The sequence below is a fragment of the Heterodontus francisci genome, unplaced genomic scaffold (assembly GCF_036365525.1).
Source record: "Heterodontus francisci isolate sHetFra1 unplaced genomic scaffold, sHetFra1.hap1 HAP1_SCAFFOLD_1127, whole genome shotgun sequence".
Classification (NCBI taxonomy): Eukaryota; Metazoa; Chordata; class Chondrichthyes; order Heterodontiformes; family Heterodontidae; genus Heterodontus; species Heterodontus francisci.
This window is the reverse complement of record NW_027142152.1, coordinates 5570-24993: the sequence shown is the minus strand read 5'-3', so window position 1 is coordinate 24993 and position 19424 is coordinate 5570. Positions and strand designations below refer to the sequence as shown.

Below are 19424 nucleotides of genomic sequence, written 5' to 3'. Positions count from 1 at the left end.
ATATTGTTTGACTGAGGGCAGGTACAGAGATATTGTTTGACTGAGGGCAGGTACAGGGATATTGGTTTACTGAGGGCAGGTACAGGGATATTGGTTTACTGAGGGCAGGTACAGGGATATTGTTTGACTGAGGGCAGGTACAGGGATATTGGTTTACTGAGGGCAGGTACAGGGATATTGGTTTACTGAGGGCAGGTACAGAGATATTGTTTGACTGAGGGCAGGTACAGGGATATTGGTTGACTGAGGGGGCGGAACAAAGAGTTTGGTTGGCTGAGGGCAGGTACAGAGATATTGTTTGACTGAGGGCAGGTACAGAGATATTGTTTGACTGAGGGCAGGTACAGGGATATTGGTTGACTGAGGGGGCGGAACAAAGAGTTTGGTTGGCTGAGGGCAGGTTCAGAGATATTGTTTGACTGAGGGCAGGTACAGAGATATTGTTTGACTGAGGGCAGGTACAGAGATATTGTTTGACTGAGGGCAGGTACAGGGATATTGTTTGACTGAGGGCAGGTACAGGGATATTGGTTTACTGAGGGCAGGTACAGAGATATTGTTTGACTGAGGGCAGGTACAGGGATATTGGTTTACTGAGGGCAGGTACAGGGATATTGTTTGACTGAGGGCAGGTACAGGGATATTGGTTTACTGAGGGCAGGTACAGAGATATTGTTTGACTGAGGGCAGGTACAGGGATATTGGTTTACTGAGGGCAGGTACAGGGATATTGTTTGACTGAGGGCAGGTACAGAGATATTGTTTGACTGAGGGCAGGTACAGAGATATTGTTTGACTGAGGGCAGGTACAGAGATATTGTTTGGCTGAGGGCAGGTACAGGGATATTGTTTGACTGAGGGCAGGTACAGGGATATTGTTTGACTGAGGGCAGGTACAGGGATATTGGTTTACTGAGGGCAGGTACAGAGATATTGTTTGACTGAGGGCAGGTACAGAGATATTGTTTGACTGAGGGCAGGTACAGGGATATTGGTTTACTGAGGGCAGGTACAGGGATATTGGTTTACTGAGGGCAGGTACAGGGATATTGGTTTACTGAGGGCAGGTACAGGGATATTGGTTTACTGAGGGCAGGTACAGGGATATTGGTTTACTGAGGGCAGGTACAGGGATATTGGTTTACTGAGGGCAGGTACAGGGATATTGGTTTACTGAGGGCAGGTACAGGGATATTGGTTTACTGAGGGCAGGTACAGGGATATTGTTTGACTGAGGGCAGGTACAGGGATATTGTTTGACTGAGGGCAGGTACAGGGATATTGTTTGACTGAGGGCAGGTACAGGGATATTGTTTGACTGAGGGCAGGTACAGGGATATTGTATGACTGAGGGCAGGTACAGAGATATTGGTTTACTGAGGGCAGGTACAGGGATATTGTTTGACTGAGGGCAGGTACAGAGATATTGTTTGACTGAGGGCAGGTACAGGGATATTGTTTGACTGAGGGCAGGTACAGGGATATTGGTTTACTGAGGGCAGGTACAGAGATATTGTTTGACTGAGGGCAGGTACAGAGATATTGTTTGACTGAGGGCAGGTACAGGGATATTGGTTTACTGAGGGCAGGTACAGAGATATTGTTTGACTGAGGGCAGGTACAGGGATATTGGTTTACTGAGGGGGCGGAACAAAGAGTTTGGTTGGCTGAGGGCAGGTACAGGGATATTGTTTGACTGAGGGCAGGTACAGAGATATTGTTTGACTGAGGGCAGGTACAGGGATATTGGTTTACTGAGGGCAGGTACAGGGATATTGTTTGACTGAGGGCAGGTACAGGGATATTGTTTGACTGAGGGCAGGTACAGGGATATTGGTTTACTGAGGGCAGGTACAGGGATATTGGTTTACTGAGGGCAGGTACAGGGATATTGTTTGACTGAGGGCAGGTACAGGGATATTGGTTTACTGAGGGCAGGTACAGGGATATTGGTTGACTGAGGGGGCGGAACAAAGAGTTTGGTTGGCTGAGGGCAGGTACAGAGATATTGGTTGACTGAGGGCAGGTACAGGGAGTTTGGTTGACTGAGGGCAGGGATATTGGAAGTACTCAGCAGGTCAGGCAGCATTTGTGGAGACAAGAACTGAGTTTACTACTCTGATGAGCAATCTGTCAAACCTTAGCATGGGCCTCAGTTTAATGTTTCATCCAGACGTTTTGTGTCACTGCAGCACGCTTTAAGCACTGAGGAGTATGCCTAGATTTTATCCTCACCTCCCTTTCAGAAATTCTAAACCTGAACCATAGTCCTTCGGGTTGACAGACAGATCTCTGGTTTGGAGCTATCAGCTGGGCTGCACTGCACTGGGGCACTCTCCTCTCTGACATCTATCTCAGTCCTCCAACACCTTTGTCTTGTGAAGATTGGATGAAGACAAAGGGAATCAAACAGGTGTTTCTGCACAAACAAATAGATATGTTCCTCCCGCTGCATTCAAACTCAACAGGCTGATCTCCCAAGATCTGTATCTAACCAAACAAAGCGACAAGCAGGCAACCCGCCCGATTCAATAGACTGCTACCTTAGCGAAATTTTTTTAAATTCATTCACGGTATTTCGGCAAGGCCAGCATTTATTGCCCACGCCTAATTGCCCTTGAAAAGGTGGTGGTGAGCTGCCTGCTTGAACTAAAGCAGTTCATGGACAGAGTGGATAGTCAGAAGCTTTTTCCCAGGGTGGAAGAGTCAGTTACTAGGGAACATAGGTTTAAGGTGAGAGGGGCAAAGTTTAGAGGGGATGTGCGAGGCAAGTTCTTTACACAGAGGGTGGTGAGTGCCTGGAACTTGCTGCCGGGGGAGGTGGTGGAAGCAGGTACGATAGCAAAGTTTAAGAGGCATCTTGACAAATACATGAATAGGATGGGAATAGAGGGATACAGTCCCCAGAAGTGCAGAAGGTTTTAGTTTAGACAGGCATCAAGATTGGCGCAGGCTTGGAGGGCCGAATGGCCTGTTCCTGTGCTGTACTGTTCCTTGTTCTTTGTTTGTTTGTTCTTTGTATGTGATGAAGGTGCTCCCACAGTGCTGTTAGGAAGGGAGTTCCAGGATTTTGACCCAGCAACAGTGAAAGAACGGTGTTATAGTTCCAAGTCAGGATGGTGTGTGACTTGGAGGGGGATTTGCAGGTGGTGGTGTTCCCATGCGCCTGCTGCCCTTGTTCTTCTAGGTGTTACATACGAACATACGAATTAGGAGCAGGAGTAGACCACTCGGCCCTTCGAGCCTGCTCCGCCATTCAATAAGTTCATGGCTGAACTGATTACTCCACAATTCCACCTGCCCCCAATAACCTTCCACACCCTTGCTTATCAAGGTAGAGGTCGCAGAAATGGAAGGAGCTATTAAAGAAGTCTTGGCGAGTTGCTGTAGTGCATCTTGTAGAAGGTACATATTGCAGTCATGGTGCGACGGTGATGGAGGGGTTGAAGGTGGGTGAATGGGATGCTGATTAAGCAGGCTGCTTTGTCCTGGATGCTGTCAAGCTTCTTGAGTGTTGTTGGAGCTGCACCCATCCAGGCAAGTGGAGAGTATTCCATCATACTCCTGACTTGTGCTTTGTAGATGGTGGATAGGTATTGGGAAATCAGGAGTAATGTTCCCTCTAAGGTGCGCAGATGCGCAGCAACCAGGAAGGTATCGCGCAGGCCACTCACAAGTTGTCCCGTTCAAGATTATGCGCAGACACTCAAACAAATTTCAAGGCTCTGAGAGTTGTAATGAACAGGCTACGCACAACATAAAAGTTCAAGGGAATATTGGTCAGGAGGTGTGTCACTCGCTGCAGAATACTCAGCTTCTGACCTCATGTAGCCACACTATTTATATGGCTGGTCCAGTTAAGTTTCTGGTCAATGGTGACCCCCAAGATGTTGTTGGTGGGAGATTCAACAATGACAATGCCTTTGAATGTCAAGGGGAAGTCAATAGACTCTCCTGTTGAAGATGGTCATTGCCAGGTACTTGTAATGAATGTTACTTGCCACTTATCAGTCCAACCCTGAATGTTGTCCAGCTATTGCTGCACGCTGGCACGGACTGCTTCATTATCTGAGGAGTTGTGAATGGAACTGTGCAATCATCAGTGAACATCCCCAATTCTGATCTTATGGTCATTGATGAAGCAGCTGAAGATGGTTGGGCCTAGGACACTACCCTGAGGAACTCCTAGAGCAATATCCTGGGCTGAGATGATTGGCCTCCAACAACCACAATCATCTTCCTTTGTGCTAGGTATGACTCCAACCAGTGGAGAGTTTCCCCCCGATTCTCATTGACTTCAGTGTTACTAGGGCTCGTTGATGCCAAACTCTGTCAAATGTTGCCTTGATGTCAAGAGCAGTCACTCTCACCTCACCTCTGGAATTCAACTCTTTTGTCCATGTTTGAACCAAGGCTGTAATGAGGGCAGGAGCTAAATGGCCCTGGCGGAACCCAAACTGAGCATCACTGAGCAGGTTATTTTTGATTAAGATAGCTAACCAAGACTACTTCTGGTGAGATTAATTTTAATGTTTTACAATCACAATGTATTTAACCTTTGACTGGAAGCCGGTGTAATTGCCAACAACAGCTTCTAGTTCCATATAAAGGGAATTCTACTTAAAGCTGCCAGTTCTGGTTGGACAGATACCTGGAGGTTTTATCGCGTGACCTCCTGTGTCCAACTACCCCAGCCCCACACTCCCACCTGACACATCCATCCTCATGACATACCAGCTTCCCAGGCCACCCGGGAACTCTTCTTTACCCGATTGGATGATTCTTGACCATCAAACGACAGCAATTTGCATTTATGTAGCACCTATAATGTAGCAATACAGCCTTTTGTCTCTATCTCCAATTTTTTTTCTTAATGTCCCGATGAACTTTTTTTGCCTGGGATTTTGCTCACTGCAGTGACCAGAAGATTAGTCCTTAATTGCTGTAAACACCAGGATAATGCTGACGGGTTGTAACCCTAATTCTACTCCAAATCAAAGACATTAAGTCTGCAGAAAATCAGTGAGCAGCCACAATTTATAACTAAATATTTGAATTATAGAGACTTTCTTAATCATTGAAGTAGCAGGAGTCCCTGGTAAACAATTTATTTCCTGCTAAAGTAAGCAGTTTTCAGGCCTGAAATGTTCCCCCTTTCCTCCCAATACCCCGACTGTATCTCCCTGGCAGTGCTCGAACCAGTCTCATTAGGTGCATCAAACTACTTGGAGCACCTGCTGACATGTTGAGCTGGAAACCTGTTGCACCTTCTCCCATTTGACCTTTTGATGACGTCTCTCCCCTCCAGATTTCGCATGCGGAACAAGAGGTTAGCAGCTGGTCGGCCTCTCAGCCAGTCCCTAACCCAGCTCAGCAAGGTTGGAGGGGTGATGTCGGTCACATCCAACACCTTATCGGATGAGGGCTCCTTGGAAGCTGGAACGAAGCCTGTGTCTATTCAGAATGGCATGGTGGGAGCAACCAGCAGTATTGCGCAGCTGATCTCCCGCGGGACCGACTGTGCTTATGACATCGCTATGAAGCCAGGCAAGATGGGTGACATGAGCATGAGTGCGCCAGGATCTGTGTCGGGATCTCCACCTGACTCGTAAGGAAATTCTTTAACTTCACTATAAGATGCTCTTAACGCAACCACAGAGCCCATCGCTTGCTCTAATCACCAGGCAGGTGGGAATCTCAATGCCACCTCTGATGGGAGTCGCTCCACAAGCACCCTGCTGCTCACTGCTACTTTCAAGCCCTCTGTCCCAAAGTTGGGGAGATCCCTCTCGGGGGTTCAATCATAGAATGGTTGCAGCACAGAATGAGGCCTTTCGGCCTGTTGTGTCCTTGCCAGCTGTCTGCAAGAGAAATTTAGCTAGTCCCACACCCTCATCCTTTGCCCATAACCCTGATTATCCAATTCCCTTTTGAAAGCCACAATTGAATCTACCTCCACCGCCCTCTCGGACAGTGCATTCCAGATCCTAAAGCCTGACTGTAAAAATATTTTTCTTCACATCACAAGAGATTCACGTGGCTTTTAGTCAGGATGTCAGAAAAAAGTGTTCACGCTGCATGATTACAGGGGCGATTCAAACATATAAAACCATTAGAAGAGAGAACTTGCATTTATATGGTGCCTTTCACAACCTCAGGACTTCTCAAAGCGCACTGCAGCCAATTAAGTACCTCTGATGTGTCTCTGTGGTAATGTAGAAAATGTGGTAGTCAATTTGCACGCAGCAAGATCCCACAAAAGCAAAGAAATAAATGACCAGATTAGCTGAGGTATAAACCTTTTCCCAGGTCACCAGGGAGAATAACCCTGCTCTTCTTGGAAATAGTGTCATGGCATTCTTTGCACCCACCAGAGGGGAGTCAGGGCCTCAGTTTAACACCTCACCAGAACCTTTGACAGTTCAGCATCCCCTCAGTACTGCAACAGGAGTGTCAGCATGAAATTTGTGCACATGTCTCTAGAATGGGGCTTGAACCAATGGTATTCTAACTCAGAAGTGCGGGAGAGTGCTACCCACCAAGCCACAGCTGACATCAGTCAAACGGGAGAATAGCAAGCTACGTGATGGGGTGGTGAGGGTTTTCTGGGGCTAACAGCGAGTGCGTGTAACCACTGGGGCTGGCTGTGAATGTGGCCATTTGAGATAGAGCAGGAACATAAGCGTAAGTAGGCAGCGGGCTTTTTCAGGGAACTAGCAAGCATTGGTTAACAACTTGGTGATGCCGAACTATTTGGGGGTGGTGCGCAAGGACCATCTCCAACAAGAGAGAATCTAACCATCTCCCCTTGACATTCAATGGCATTACCATCGCTGAATCCCCCACTATCAACATCCTAGGGGCTACCATTGACCAGAAACTGAACTGGAGCATTCATATAAATACCGTGGCTACAAGAGCAGGTCAGAGGCTAGGAATCCTGTGGCGAGTAACTCACGTCATGACTTCCCAAAGCCTGTCCGCCATCTACAAGGCACAAGTCAGGAGTGTGATGGAATACTCTCCACTTGCCTGGATGAGTGCAGCTCCAACAACACTCAATAAGCTCGACACCATCCAGGACAAAGCAGCCCACTTGATTGGCACCCCATCTACAAACATTCACTCCCTCCACCATCGACGCACAGTGGCAGCAGTGTGTACCATCTACAAGATGCACTGCAGCAATGCACCAAGGCTCCTGCAACAGCACCTTCCAAACCCGTGACCTCTACCAACTAGAAGGACAAGGGCAGAAAATGCATGGGAACACCACCACCTGCAGGTTCCCGTCCAAGTGACACACCATCCTGACTTGGAAGTATATTGCCGTTCCTTCACTGTCGCTGGGTCAAAATCCTGGAACTCCCTTCCTAACAGCACTGTGGGTGTACCTACCCCACATGGACTGCATCCGTTCAAGAAGGCAGCTCACCACCACTTTCTCAAGGGCAATTAGGGATGGGCAATAAATGTTAGCCTAGCCAGCGACGCCTACATCCCATGAATGAATAAAGAAAAATCCATTTACCATCTTAAACGTCTTGATTTGATCACCCCTTAATCTTCTATACTCAAGGGAGTACAAGCCTAGTCTACACAATCTGTTTAACCCTTTTAGTCCAGGGATAATTCTTATTCATGGGATGTGAGCATCACTGGTAAGGCCAGCTTTTGTTGCCCATCCCTAATTGTCCTTGAAAATGTAGTGGTGAGCTGCCTTCTTGAAACACTGCAGTCCATGTGAGGTAGGTATACCCACAGTGCTGTTCAGAAGGGAGTTACAGGATTTTGACCCAGCGACAGTGAAGGAACGGCAATATAGTTCCAAATCAGAATGGTGTGTGACTTGGAGGGGAACTTGCAGGTGGTGGTGTTCCCATGCGTCTGCTGCCCTTGTCCTTCTGAGTAGAGGCTGATGAGTTGCTGCAAGATTCCCTAAAACTGGTCCAACAAGGCGTGTCCAAATCATTGTCCTCCAACACCACCGGTGTTTCATCAGCAAATGTCCCTACCCATACATGAGTTTGTGTACTAGTTCCCAATGCCAGGCAGTTACCCACCCCAACCCAGACTAATCGGTTACAGTAGCCTACTGATTATTTTTTCATTTTCAGGATGTGGGTGTTGTTGGCAAGATGAGCACTTACTGCCCATCTCTCATTGCCCTGAGAAGGTGGTGGTGGTGGGTCTTTTTTCTTGAACCATTGTAGTGAAGTTGCTCTCACAGTCTGTATTTTTTGTAGCAGTTTGATCCAACTGAATGGCTTGCTGTGCCATTTCAAGATCAGTTAATAGTTAACTACAATGGTGTGGAACTGGAGTCACATACAGGCCCAGATCATGTCAGGACAACAAGTTTCCTTCCCCAAAGGACATTAGTAAACCAGTTGGGGTTTTTACAACAGTCTTGACAATTTTGTAGTCACTTTCACTTAGACAAGCTATTTATTTACAGATTTTAAAAACTGCATTAAAATTCTCAAACTGTTTTAAGTGGGATTTTAACCCAAATTTCTCTGGACTATTAGCCCAAACCTCTAAATTACCAGTCCAAAAATGTAACTGCCGCATTTGCATACACCTGTACTCGTCAAGTATCAGTAATCCAAAGGTTCTGAGTTCAAATTCCACTGTGGCAAGTTGTGAGATTGGATTCAATAAATCTGGTCATTTGTGAGTTAGCAGCTGAACTGAGAGCTCCCAGCGAGGGAAGCCTGCTGTCCTTACCCGGTCTAGTCTGTCTGGGACTCCAGTCCCACACTGTGTGGTTGATTCTTAATGGTCTCTGAAGTGGCAAAGCTAAAAACAGTCAATATGAAGTTTAGTAATAAGCATCATCGCCACAAAGACTGCAGCATTTCAAGCTGAAGACCCACCAACACTATCTCAAGGCAAATTATCCCATGACACTATTCAGAAGAACCAGGGGAGTTCTCTCCGGTGTCCTGGTCAATATTTATCCTCAACCAATATCACTAAAATATTATCTGGTCATTATCTCTGTTGTTTGTAAGATGTTGCTGTGTGCAAATTGGCTGCATTTCAAAAGCTTGAGGCGCTTTGGGACGTCCCGAGGTTGTGATAGGTGCTGGAGAAATGCAGTCTTTCTTTCTTTAACTTAATTAACGGGTGTTCTTGCCAGCAATCGCCCACATCCCAAGAACAAAACAACAACCTTCAGTACCAGGGGACAGGATACATTTCTGTCAAAACCCCCATACTGTGCAAGCCCCAATCCCCCATCCCTCCCCCCACCGCATCGGGAATAGTCAGTAGCAGTTTGTGCAGGCAACACAGAGGTAGCTGCACAGAATATCGGCCTCTGTTCCATCACAAACAATGCCCATATCTCGAAAGCCCTAATACTGTAACCCTAGGGTTGCTGCACCACCACCATGACACCACCCCCGCCCCCAAAAAGTCTTACCTCTTTCAAGGATCCAGAACATGCTCCCAACCTAAACTCCTAATGCTAAAGTCAACCACAGCACAAAAATAAACTGTACTCCCTGAGCACATAACCCCCGTCCTGGGGTACTGGCCTCAGCTTCCTGATCTCTCACCATCTCCCTGTGCTGTCTGTCATGAGGGAGCTGAAACTTACTGCCTGCCTTATCTGCTGAACTGCAGACTCTGGTCAAAAGGACTAAAATAACCATACAAGGGGAAGGCGCAGCGCCATTCTAAGATCTAGGAAGGGAACTGCATTTGAGTTCTAACCAAGGTGTGTCTGTAAGGGCAGACTCACCAATATCCTTGTTGTGTGAGGGTGTTGAAAGATATGGAACAACAGGAGGTAAATGGGGGTGAGGTGCAGATCAGCGATGGATGATGCAGACTCAAGTGCCTGAACAGCTGCTCCTGCGTTCCCTCCTCACTCTCTAGTGTCTTAAGTGGATCTCTCAAGATTGCCTCAAACTAACCCTTTTTTCCCCTGTTCTTCAGCAGGATGGAAATGTCACAGAAGAGCTCTCTTGGTACCTTGCCCATCAATACCCTCTCTGTGCCACCCCGGATCAGTGCTGAGCTGCCACCCATGCCAGTCTCCAAGCCGATTCAGATGGTACCACGGGGATCACAGATGTACCCTCCCACCCAGCAGCCAGATGTGTACTACCAGGACCCGCGGGGCTCCGCCACTTCCTACGAGGCAGCGCAGTATCCACCAAGTATGTAACCTCCCCTATGAAAACAGAGTTAGCCATCATGAGGCCTGTGTTACATATTGGGGGATTTGGGGTGGGTCAGGACCACTGACAAAGAGCCCTCTGAAACCAACAGCACCATATACAGCAGGAGGAATCGAAGTTCAGTGGGTTTTGGGATTTGCGGCCAGACATTTAGAGCCCAATGCCAAGGTAATGAGTTCATGTAAAGACACCTCTGGAACTTTGGCTATGGTAATACAGCAGGGGTCTCCTTGACAGTGCAGAGAAGGACATCCAAACCTGGACATCTGAGCTCTAATGAGCCAGAGGTTGCTTATCTGGAGCACTGAAGGCTGAGAGGCAAGATTAATCACAAATCCTAGGGTGGCGCAGTGGTTAGCACCGCAGCCTCACAGCTCCAGGGACCCGGGTTCGATTCTGGGTACTGCCTGTGTGGAGTTTGCAAGTTCTCCCTGTGTCTGTGTGGGTTTTCTCCGGGTGCTCCGGTTTCCGTGCTCCGGTTTCCTCCCACAGCCAAAAGACTTGCAGGTTGATAGGTGGAAGAGCCTGTCACTCCAGAATTGGCCTTTATAGCCACTCCAGGCGCTGCTTCACAAACCACTGACCACCTCCAGGCGCGTATCCATTGTCTCTCGAGATAAGGAGGCCCAAAAGAAGTATAGGTAGGTGGTAGGGAAATATAGGGACAGGTGGGGATGTTTGGTAGGAATATGGGATTAGTGTAGGATTAGTATAAATGGGTGGTTGATGTTCGGCACAGACTCGGTGGGCCGAAGGGCCTGTTTCAGTGCTGTATCTCTAATCTAATCTAATCAAATGGCTAAAATTGATGTTTGAGGTTACTGAAAGTTCCAGAACCAACAGGTTCAAGATGCTGAGAAAGATGTTAACTATAGGACACATGGATCAGTCTGCCCAGGAGGGTAGTAGCAGCAGATGATTGGATTGATATTTGGGGAGCGGGCAGTGGAGGGGAACCAGTTTTTGGGACGTGCCAGATGGACACAAGTCTCTTCTGCTGTGGTGATTTTGGAAAGAACCATTGTCACTCTCCTGTGTTCTACACTGTGACCACAAGGTGGTGCTCTAGCTGGGTAATTCAAAACAGTGTAGGGGACACACAGCAGCTCTGTCAGTGTCAGAAAGAGAACGGACAGACTGGTGTCTCAGAGGAACCCTCCACTGCAACATGCCTGTCCTGATGAAAGATGGCCTGTATCCAAAACATTGCCCTGCCCTATCTCCTGCAGATCACTTATATTTACAGCATTCCCTGTCTTCATTGCCACTGAAGTATGTTGGGTAATTAATGTTCAAACAGATTGAGGCAAATCACAAATCCATTTGGAGACACGTCTGAATTGACTGCAAATTCTTAACCACAGTCCAAGGGTTCACTCCCATCTGTTAGCACTAGGGCTGTATCATTTTCATGGGTTGCACAGTCTCCCTGTATTGGGAGATGGTGGCATAGTGGTAATGTCACTAGACTAGTAATCCAGATGCCCAGGCTAATGCCCTGGGGACATGGGTTCAAATCCCACCATGGCAGCTGGTGGTTAAATTCAATTAATTAATTAAAAAATCTAGAATTGAAACCTAGTCTAAGTAGTGGTGCCATTAAACTTCCATTGATGGTTGTAAAAACCCATCTGTTTCACTAATGTCCTTTAGGGAAGGTAATCTGCCATCCTTACCTGGTCTAGCCTACGTGTGACTCTAGACCCACTGCAATGTGGTTGACTCTTAAATGCCCTCTGAAATGGCCTAGCAAGCCAATCAGTTCATGGGCAATGAATGCTGGCCTTGCTCGTGACACCCACATCCCATGAAAGAATAAAAAAAAGGTAGCAGTCCAGTGCAGTTTTGAAAGAGTGCTGCACTGTCAGGGGGCTTGTCTTTCAGATGAGACAATAAACTGAGGCACTGTCCTCTCTCTCAGGTGGATGTAAGAGATCCTGTGGCTATCTGTTCTATATATAACCCTCTAAATTAGGTTCCAGCCTATAACTCCCAAATATCTGCTGTTCTGTGATCTTACATCTATAATAAATATTAATCTTAAAACTTTAGGCTGACACTCCAGTGCAGTACTGAGGGAGCGCTGCACTGTCAGAGGTGCTGTCTTCCAGATTTAAACCAAGGCCCTGTCTGCTTTCTCACATGGACATAAAAGATCATTGACACTATTTCAAAGAGCAGGGGAGTTCTCTCCAGTATCCTGGCCAATATTTATCCCTCAATCAACATTACTAAAACTGATTATCTGGTCATTACCATATTGATATTTGTGGGAGCTTGCTGTGCGCATATCAAAAATACTTAATTGGCTGTAAAGTGCTTTGGGATGTCCTGAGGTTGTGAAAGGCACGATATAAATGCACATCTTTCTTTATATACGTATCAACCACCCGAACCCTTTGATTAGATTCCAGCCTGAACTTTGTTGAGTATCCATCGCTTTTGACAGTATCCATGTGTGTTCTAAACTATTGCCTGGTTGTATATTTGCTGAAATCTCCTTCTGTTTTGCCAGACCTTTACTACACTCACCACTCCTCAGGATCTGTGACTCCCTACCTGCCACAGTATAGACGGGCTAGCAATGTGCCAGAACCACCAATGCCCCCTTCCACTCTTCAGTACCAGGACCATTACCCGACCTACATTTCAGAGAGGATAGGAAGTTCTCAGTACTCCAGCCCTCAGCAGTACCCACTGGCACAGCCGGTGTCAGGAATGTACCCAGCGCATTATGATGGGCGCCGGGTGTACCATCCTCCACAGTCCTACACAAGGGAAGACATGCGAAACAGCCCCATACCAGTCGATGTGCCATCTGCTGTCACCAACTACATCGCCGAGCCCAGGGAACGCTATGCTCCTGAAAACTACTACACTGTGAGCCCTCACCCGAACCAGATCAGGCCTTCTTACAGGGTAAGTGCCCACTGCCAAACTTTGAGCCTGCTTTGAGCCACTTGTTTCTGTGTTCTGAGAGATCTTGATGGGGTTTCTGCTGGTGTCGATCTGTTCAGTGTCATCTCGATGGGATTTCTGCTGGTGTCAGTCCATTCTGTGTAATCTCGACGGGGTTTCTGCTGGTGTCAGTCCATTCTCTGTAATCTCGACAGGGTTTCTGCTGGTGTCAGTCTGTTCTGTGCGATCTCAATGGGGTTTCTCCTGGAGTCGATCTGTTCTGTATGATCACAGGGTTTCTGCTGGTGTCAGTCTGTTCTGCGTGATCACGGTGGGGTTTCTGTGTCGGTCTGTTCTGTGTGATCTTGGGGTTTCTGCTGGAGTCGATCTGTTCTGTGTGATCTCGACAGGGTTTCTGCTGGAGTCAATCTGTTCTGCGTGATCACGGTGGGGTTTCTGCTGCTGTCAGTCTGTTCTGTGTGATCTCAACAGGGTTTCTGCTGGAGTTGATCTGATCTGTGCGATCTCTACAGGGCTTCTGCTGGTGTCGATCTGTTCTATGTGATCTCGACAGGGCTTCTGCTGGTGTCGATCTGTTCTATGTGATCTCGACAGGGTTTCTGCTGCTGTCGGTCTGTTCTGTGTGATCTCGACAGGGTTTCTGCTGCTGTTGGTCTGTTCTGTGTGATCTCGACAGGGTTTCTCCTGGAGTCAATCTGTTCTGCGTGATCACGGTGGGGTTTCTGTGTAGGTCTGATCTGTGCGATCTCGACAGGGTTTCTGCTGGTGTCGATCTGTTCTGTGTGATCTCGGGGTTTCTGTTGGTGTTGGTTAGTTCAGTGTGATCTCGACAGTGTTTCTGCTGGTGTCGATCTGTTCTGTGTGATCGGGGTTTCTGCTGGTGTCGATCTGTTCAGTGTGATCAACAGTGTTTCTGCTGGTGTTGGTCTGTTCTGTGTGATCTTGGGGTTTCTGCTGGTGTCGGTTAGTTCAGTTTGATCTCGACAGGGTTTCTGCTGGTATTGGTCTGTTCTGTGTGATCTCGGGGTTTCTGTTGGTGTTGGTTAGTTCAGTGTGATCTCGACAGGGTTTCTGCTGGTGTCGATCTGTTCTGTGTGATCGGGGTTTCTGCTGGTGTCGATCTGTTCAGTGTGATCGACAGTGTTTCTGCTGGTGTTGGTCTGTTCTGTGTGATCTCGGGGTTTCTGTTGGTGTCGGTTAGTTCAGTGTGATCGACAGTGTTTCTGCTGGTGTTGGTCTGTTCTGTGTGATCTCGGGGTTTCTGCTGGTGTCGGTTAGTTCAGTGTGATCTCGTCAGGGTTTCAGCTGGTGTCGGTCTGTTCTACACTGCCAGAGATTGTCAGGGTGAATCTTGTGGTGCCTGATTCCTCGTCACAACTATATCTGTGGCCAATCACTGCCTGATGCATGTGGGAAAGCATTGCCACTTGGGCAGTAAGCTGTTGGAGCTGGTCTACTGCCTGCTATAAAGCCCTTCCCCATCCTGAATTCCACTAATCTCCTCCCAAACAGTGGGAAATGAAAATTACCAGCATCCTGACATTGCAGTAATAGATTTAGAGACATGTGGTATGGGCTGATCCAGTGATGTAACGCAAGGTTGACAACAAGTTAAATGCTGAGGCATTTATGACTTCTCTGTTACAATCTATTCCAACTGGGTCTGAGTTCCAGGTGTCACTCTGTCCTGTCTGGACCAGTCTGGGAATTGCCTTGCTTCCAGGTGTCCCTGCCTGCTATTCTGGAATAGTCCAGGATTGCATAAAGCTGTAACAAGTACAAGAATGATTAAAGGAAGGGGCAGGCTGATTTGAGGCGAAAGGAGATCTCAAGGAGAATGAAGATATGAAGGATATACTATTGAGGACTTTCTCCCAGCTTTCAGAGAAGACTCGTTGTGAGAACGGAAGAGCACAAGCGGAAAGGGTAGAACAATTTGATAGAATAACTCTAGATAAGGAAGAAATGCTTCAAAACAGAATGGTAGCCAAGTGCAGAAGTCACTGAGCCCGAATGGCTGCATCCTGGGATGATGATAGAGGCTCTGAGTGTAGTCCTTCCAACATCCTCGGACAAGGAGCGTTGTAACAGCTCTGCTCAAAGGGGGATAAAACAAGGGAACCTCAGAAATGTCAGCATATCGTCAGTATTAGGTAAATATCTAGAGCATAATACAGGGACAAAATTAATAGTCACCTCGAAAGACAAGAATTAGCTCATGACTGCTGGCAGGAATCTGGAACAGGCACGCCGTGTCTGGCAAATTTAATGGAGTTTTTGGAGAAGTAGCAGAGTGCATTGATAAAGGAAGTGCAACAGCTGTTGTAGATGTGGATTTTTAAAAGCTTTTGATTTTATAAGGTGCTGCATAGGAGGCTTGTTAATAAAATGAAGGCACATGGTATTAAAGGCAATGTGGCCACACTGGCAGGGAGTTGGTCAAAGGACAGAAAACAGAGAGTAGTGATTAGCAGATGCTTCATAGACAGGATAGGTATAAACAGTGGTGTCTCCAGAGGTCAGTTTTGGGGGTCATTGCTGTTCTCATTTTATGTATGACCTGGACTTAGGGCCCAGAATCAAAATTTGCATCTGACCAGAAACAGTGAGCATGGTTAACAGTGAAGAATAAGTGGCTGCTGGATGACTGAGACTGGTTAGTAGATTGAACAGATGTACATTGGATTAAGGTTAATACAGAACAATGTGAGGCTGATCCATTTTGGGAGAATGAATAAGGAGAGGAAATATACACTAAATGGTAAAACTTTAAAAGGAGTGAAAGAGCAGCCAGACTTAGGGATTCGGATATGCTAATCTTTAAAAATGGTGGGGAGCGAGGGCGGGGTGGGGTGGGGGAGCAAGTTGATTAACACATGGAGTGGTAAACGTTTATAGGTCTGGGCATAGTTACCTACTTAGGTACTAAAGACACCAGAGATAAGCAGATTTCCCTGTGACAAGCAGATGAGGGAAACTGGGCCTTAGTTCACAACAGACGAAAAGATTAAGAGGAGATGTGATAGCGGTCTTCAAACTATTTTGTTGAGGTTTTGATGAGGTAAATCAGAATAAACTATTTCCACTAGTCAGTGAGTCGGTTCCAAGAGGAAATAAGTTTTAAGATAGCAGCAAAACAACAAAGGGAGAGGCAGTGGGGGAAGCAGAACCAATAGTAGCTTTTAAGAGAGGAAAGGGATACGTACTTGAAAAAGAAACATTTAAAAGGCTGTGGGGAAAGAACTAAGGGAATAGCTCTTTCAGAGCATCAGCACAGGAGTGTTGGACTGCTCCGCTGTACGAGCATGTGACTCTATGTTCATTGGGTATTCACGATTTGCAGTTTTCTCCCTTCTTATGAAAATACTAATAATAGAGAAGGTACAAGCTGTACAGATGTCTGTTCCTTCACCATCTCAGCCAAACCACCCGTCACCCCATGTCGGCATGGAGGCAGAGCCCAGTCCTTTCTTCACCTGGCCTTCCACATACCTGTGCTCTCCAGTGCTAGTCCTTGGGCAGTGATCAGGAGCTGGAACCCTAGTGCTGAGTAGTGCCCCTACCACAGGCCTAACTAAGATGAGCTGAGCACGGAGTTCCCTCAATATTGCACCAGAAACAGGTCATTCATCCCAACAGATCTTTGCTGGTGTTTATACTTCACACGAACCTCCTCTCGCCCTACTTCATCTCACACTATTAGCGATTCCTTCCATTTTTTCCCCCTCATGCAATTTCCCTTTAGTGCATCTATGCACTCAATCTGAAATTGAAAGCAGTCTCATGTGCCATGAAACTATCAATTGTTGTAAAAACCACTTGGTTCATTAATATCCTTTGGGGAAGGAAATCTGCCGCCCTTACCTGTTCTGGCCTACATGTGATTCCAGACCCACAGCAATGTGGTTGACTCGTAACTGCCCTCTGAAATGGCCGAGCAAGCCATTCAGTTGTCAAGGGCAATTAGGGGCGGGCAGCAAATGCCGGCCTTGCCAGCGATGCCCACATCCCATGAAAGAATAAAAGTGCTAATCGTCTCAACTACTGCTTGTAACAGCAAGTTTGAATTCTCACCAGTCTCTGGGCAAAGGTTCCTCTTCGAAAAGTAACGGAGCATTGCTGATTGCACTGTTTCTTTCCAGGATCCTCATGGCAGGGTGCCCCAGCACCAACCTCAACCTCAGCCAAGCCTGGATTATCTTCACCGACGCAGGAAAGAACTTATGGCCCAGCTCGAGGAGCGGACAACCATCTCTCCACCACCCTTCCCTCCGACCGCAACGCTACCATCTTCCTTTGTCGATGTTTCCCCAGAGGTACTTGGAAATTTCCCAATTTTCTCTTGCGTCACCAGGAGTGCATTTCCAGAAGGGCCTGGCAATGAACAGCAGTCACTATTGAGGGCAAGCTAGCCAATAGGGCTTGACCCAGGAGAGGGACTTTTTGAAATGGCGACTGTGTATCAGGAAAGAAGAGTTGTATTGAGATATTGTGTTACAGTTAAACAGTGACATCTAGACCAGTGGACAGTCCAGTTATTGGCTCTCCCCCAATCTCGGATCCAGTCCAGTTATTGGCTGTCTCCCAATTTCAGATCCAGACCAGTTATTGACTCTCCGGATTTCAGATCCAGACACGTTATTGTCTCTCTCCTAATCTAGGATTCAGTCCAGTTATTGGCTCTCACCTAATCTAGGATTCAATCCAGTTATTGGCTCTCCCCTAAGCTCAGATCCAGTACAGTCTTGATTCTCTCCCAAATCAGATCCAGACCAGTTATTGGCTTTTTCCCAATTTTGGATCCTGACCAGTTATTAGCTCTCCTAGTCTCAAATCCAGTCTAGTTATTGGCTCTCTCGCAATTACGGATCCAGTCCAGTTATTAGCTCTCCCAATCTCGCATCCAGTCCAGTTATTGGCTGTTTCCCAATCTCACATCCAGTCCAGTTATTGGCTGTTTCCCAATCTCACATCCAGTCCAGTTATTGGCTGTTTCCCAATTTTAGATCCAGTCCAGTTATTTGCTCTCTCCCAATCTCGGCGACAGTCCTACGATAGGTTCCGTGTCCCAGTGCAACATTCAGTTCAATCATAAACTCTGATGTTGCACAAGATCTACTCTGATTTAAAATTCTGCTTCTTGTTGACATTGTGCAACCCAGTTTTACACAGGCACTATTTTTTAAATACCAATCTTTGAGCTGCTATTGGTGACAGTGTGTGCTAACTGCTTGTTGTACATTTGCATGTTCAGTATTCCGATGAGGACCTGAAAGCAGTCAAGAAGTACAAGGACCATGAATACACCGCTCAGTACTCGCCCTGGTCTTGCGACACTATTGGTTCTTACATTGGCAGCCAGAATACACAGGCCAAAGACATTATGACTTCCAGTGGCATGGAGATGAATGTAAGGCATATTCTTGCATCACTTTGCTAAGCTGCGTTGTAAATAATGACACTAATTCACTCAAAGGATAGCTGCCTCAGTGAGTTTCTCCAGTGAGTAGCAGAGCTACACAAAGCAGGCAGGCTTGAAATCCATGGTTCATGTTCAGCTAGTAGGTCTCGCACAGAATGGCAGCGAACTACCAGAGTCAGCCTCAGCACTGCTGAGCGAGGGAGAGAATAAAATTCATCCTGATTCCTGGGACTAGGATCAGCACAGTTGGGAGGCCCCAAAGCAGGAATTATCCGCTGATATTCATTGTCCATGTTAGATACAAAATAAAGCTCCCTCTACACCAGGGTTGCCCAACATATGGCCCACGGGCCAGGATCAGGCCAGCCAGCGGTTTCCATTCAGCTCTCGGATGTAACCTGTACCAGGGCTGTTCATCCACGCCATGGGTCCATGACTGGAGATGAAAAATTTCCCTTTGTATTCTTGCAGACAGGATTTAAAGAAAATGGGAAGTCAGTTTCAAAGCTGACAGCATTCTACTCTCCGCAACTGTCAGAGTGGGTGGGGGAGGATGCTTGGAGACAGAGAGAGTGGGGGGACAGAGCGAAAGAGAGTGGGGGGACAGAGCGAGAGAGAGGGGGGTGGACAGAGCTCGATAAAGAGGGGGGTGGACAGAGCTCGATAAAGAGGGGGGTGGACAGAGCTCGATAAAGAGGGGGGTGGACAGAGCGTGCGAGGGAGGGGGTGGACAGAGCGTGCGAGGGAGGGGGTGGACAGAGCGTGCGAGGGAGGGGGTGGACAGAGCGTGCGAGGGAGGGGGTGGACAGAGCGTGCGAGGGAGGGGGTGGACAGAGCGTGCGAGGGAGGGGGTGGACAGAGCGCGAGAGGGAGGGGGTGGACAGAGCGTG

At 47.4% G+C, this 19424-nt stretch overlaps 1 protein-coding gene across 8 annotated transcripts in view; it reads left to right on the top strand.

Moving 5' to 3' along the window:
* Nucleotides 1–19029, top strand: part of LOC137366689 (roquin-1-like) — a 132863-nt gene extending 113834 nt beyond the window's left edge. For 5 of the 8 annotated variants that reach the window (XM_068028363.1, XM_068028360.1, XM_068028361.1 and 2 more), the window contains 5 exons: nucleotides 5309–5608; nucleotides 9949–10172; nucleotides 12709–13112; nucleotides 17255–17428; nucleotides 18367–19029. In XM_068028363.1, coding sequence (XP_067884464.1) covers nucleotides 5309–5608; nucleotides 9949–10172; nucleotides 12709–13112; nucleotides 17255–17428; nucleotides 18367–18552 — 1288 coding nt within the window. In that variant the 3' untranslated portion in view covers nucleotides 18553–19029. The remainder of the gene's footprint in view (nucleotides 1–5308; nucleotides 5609–9948; nucleotides 10173–12708; nucleotides 13113–17254; nucleotides 17429–18366) is intronic. The other 3 variants (XM_068028366.1, XM_068028368.1, XM_068028367.1) reach the window with 3 other exon arrangements.
* Nucleotides 19030–19424: the final 395 nt, after the last annotated feature.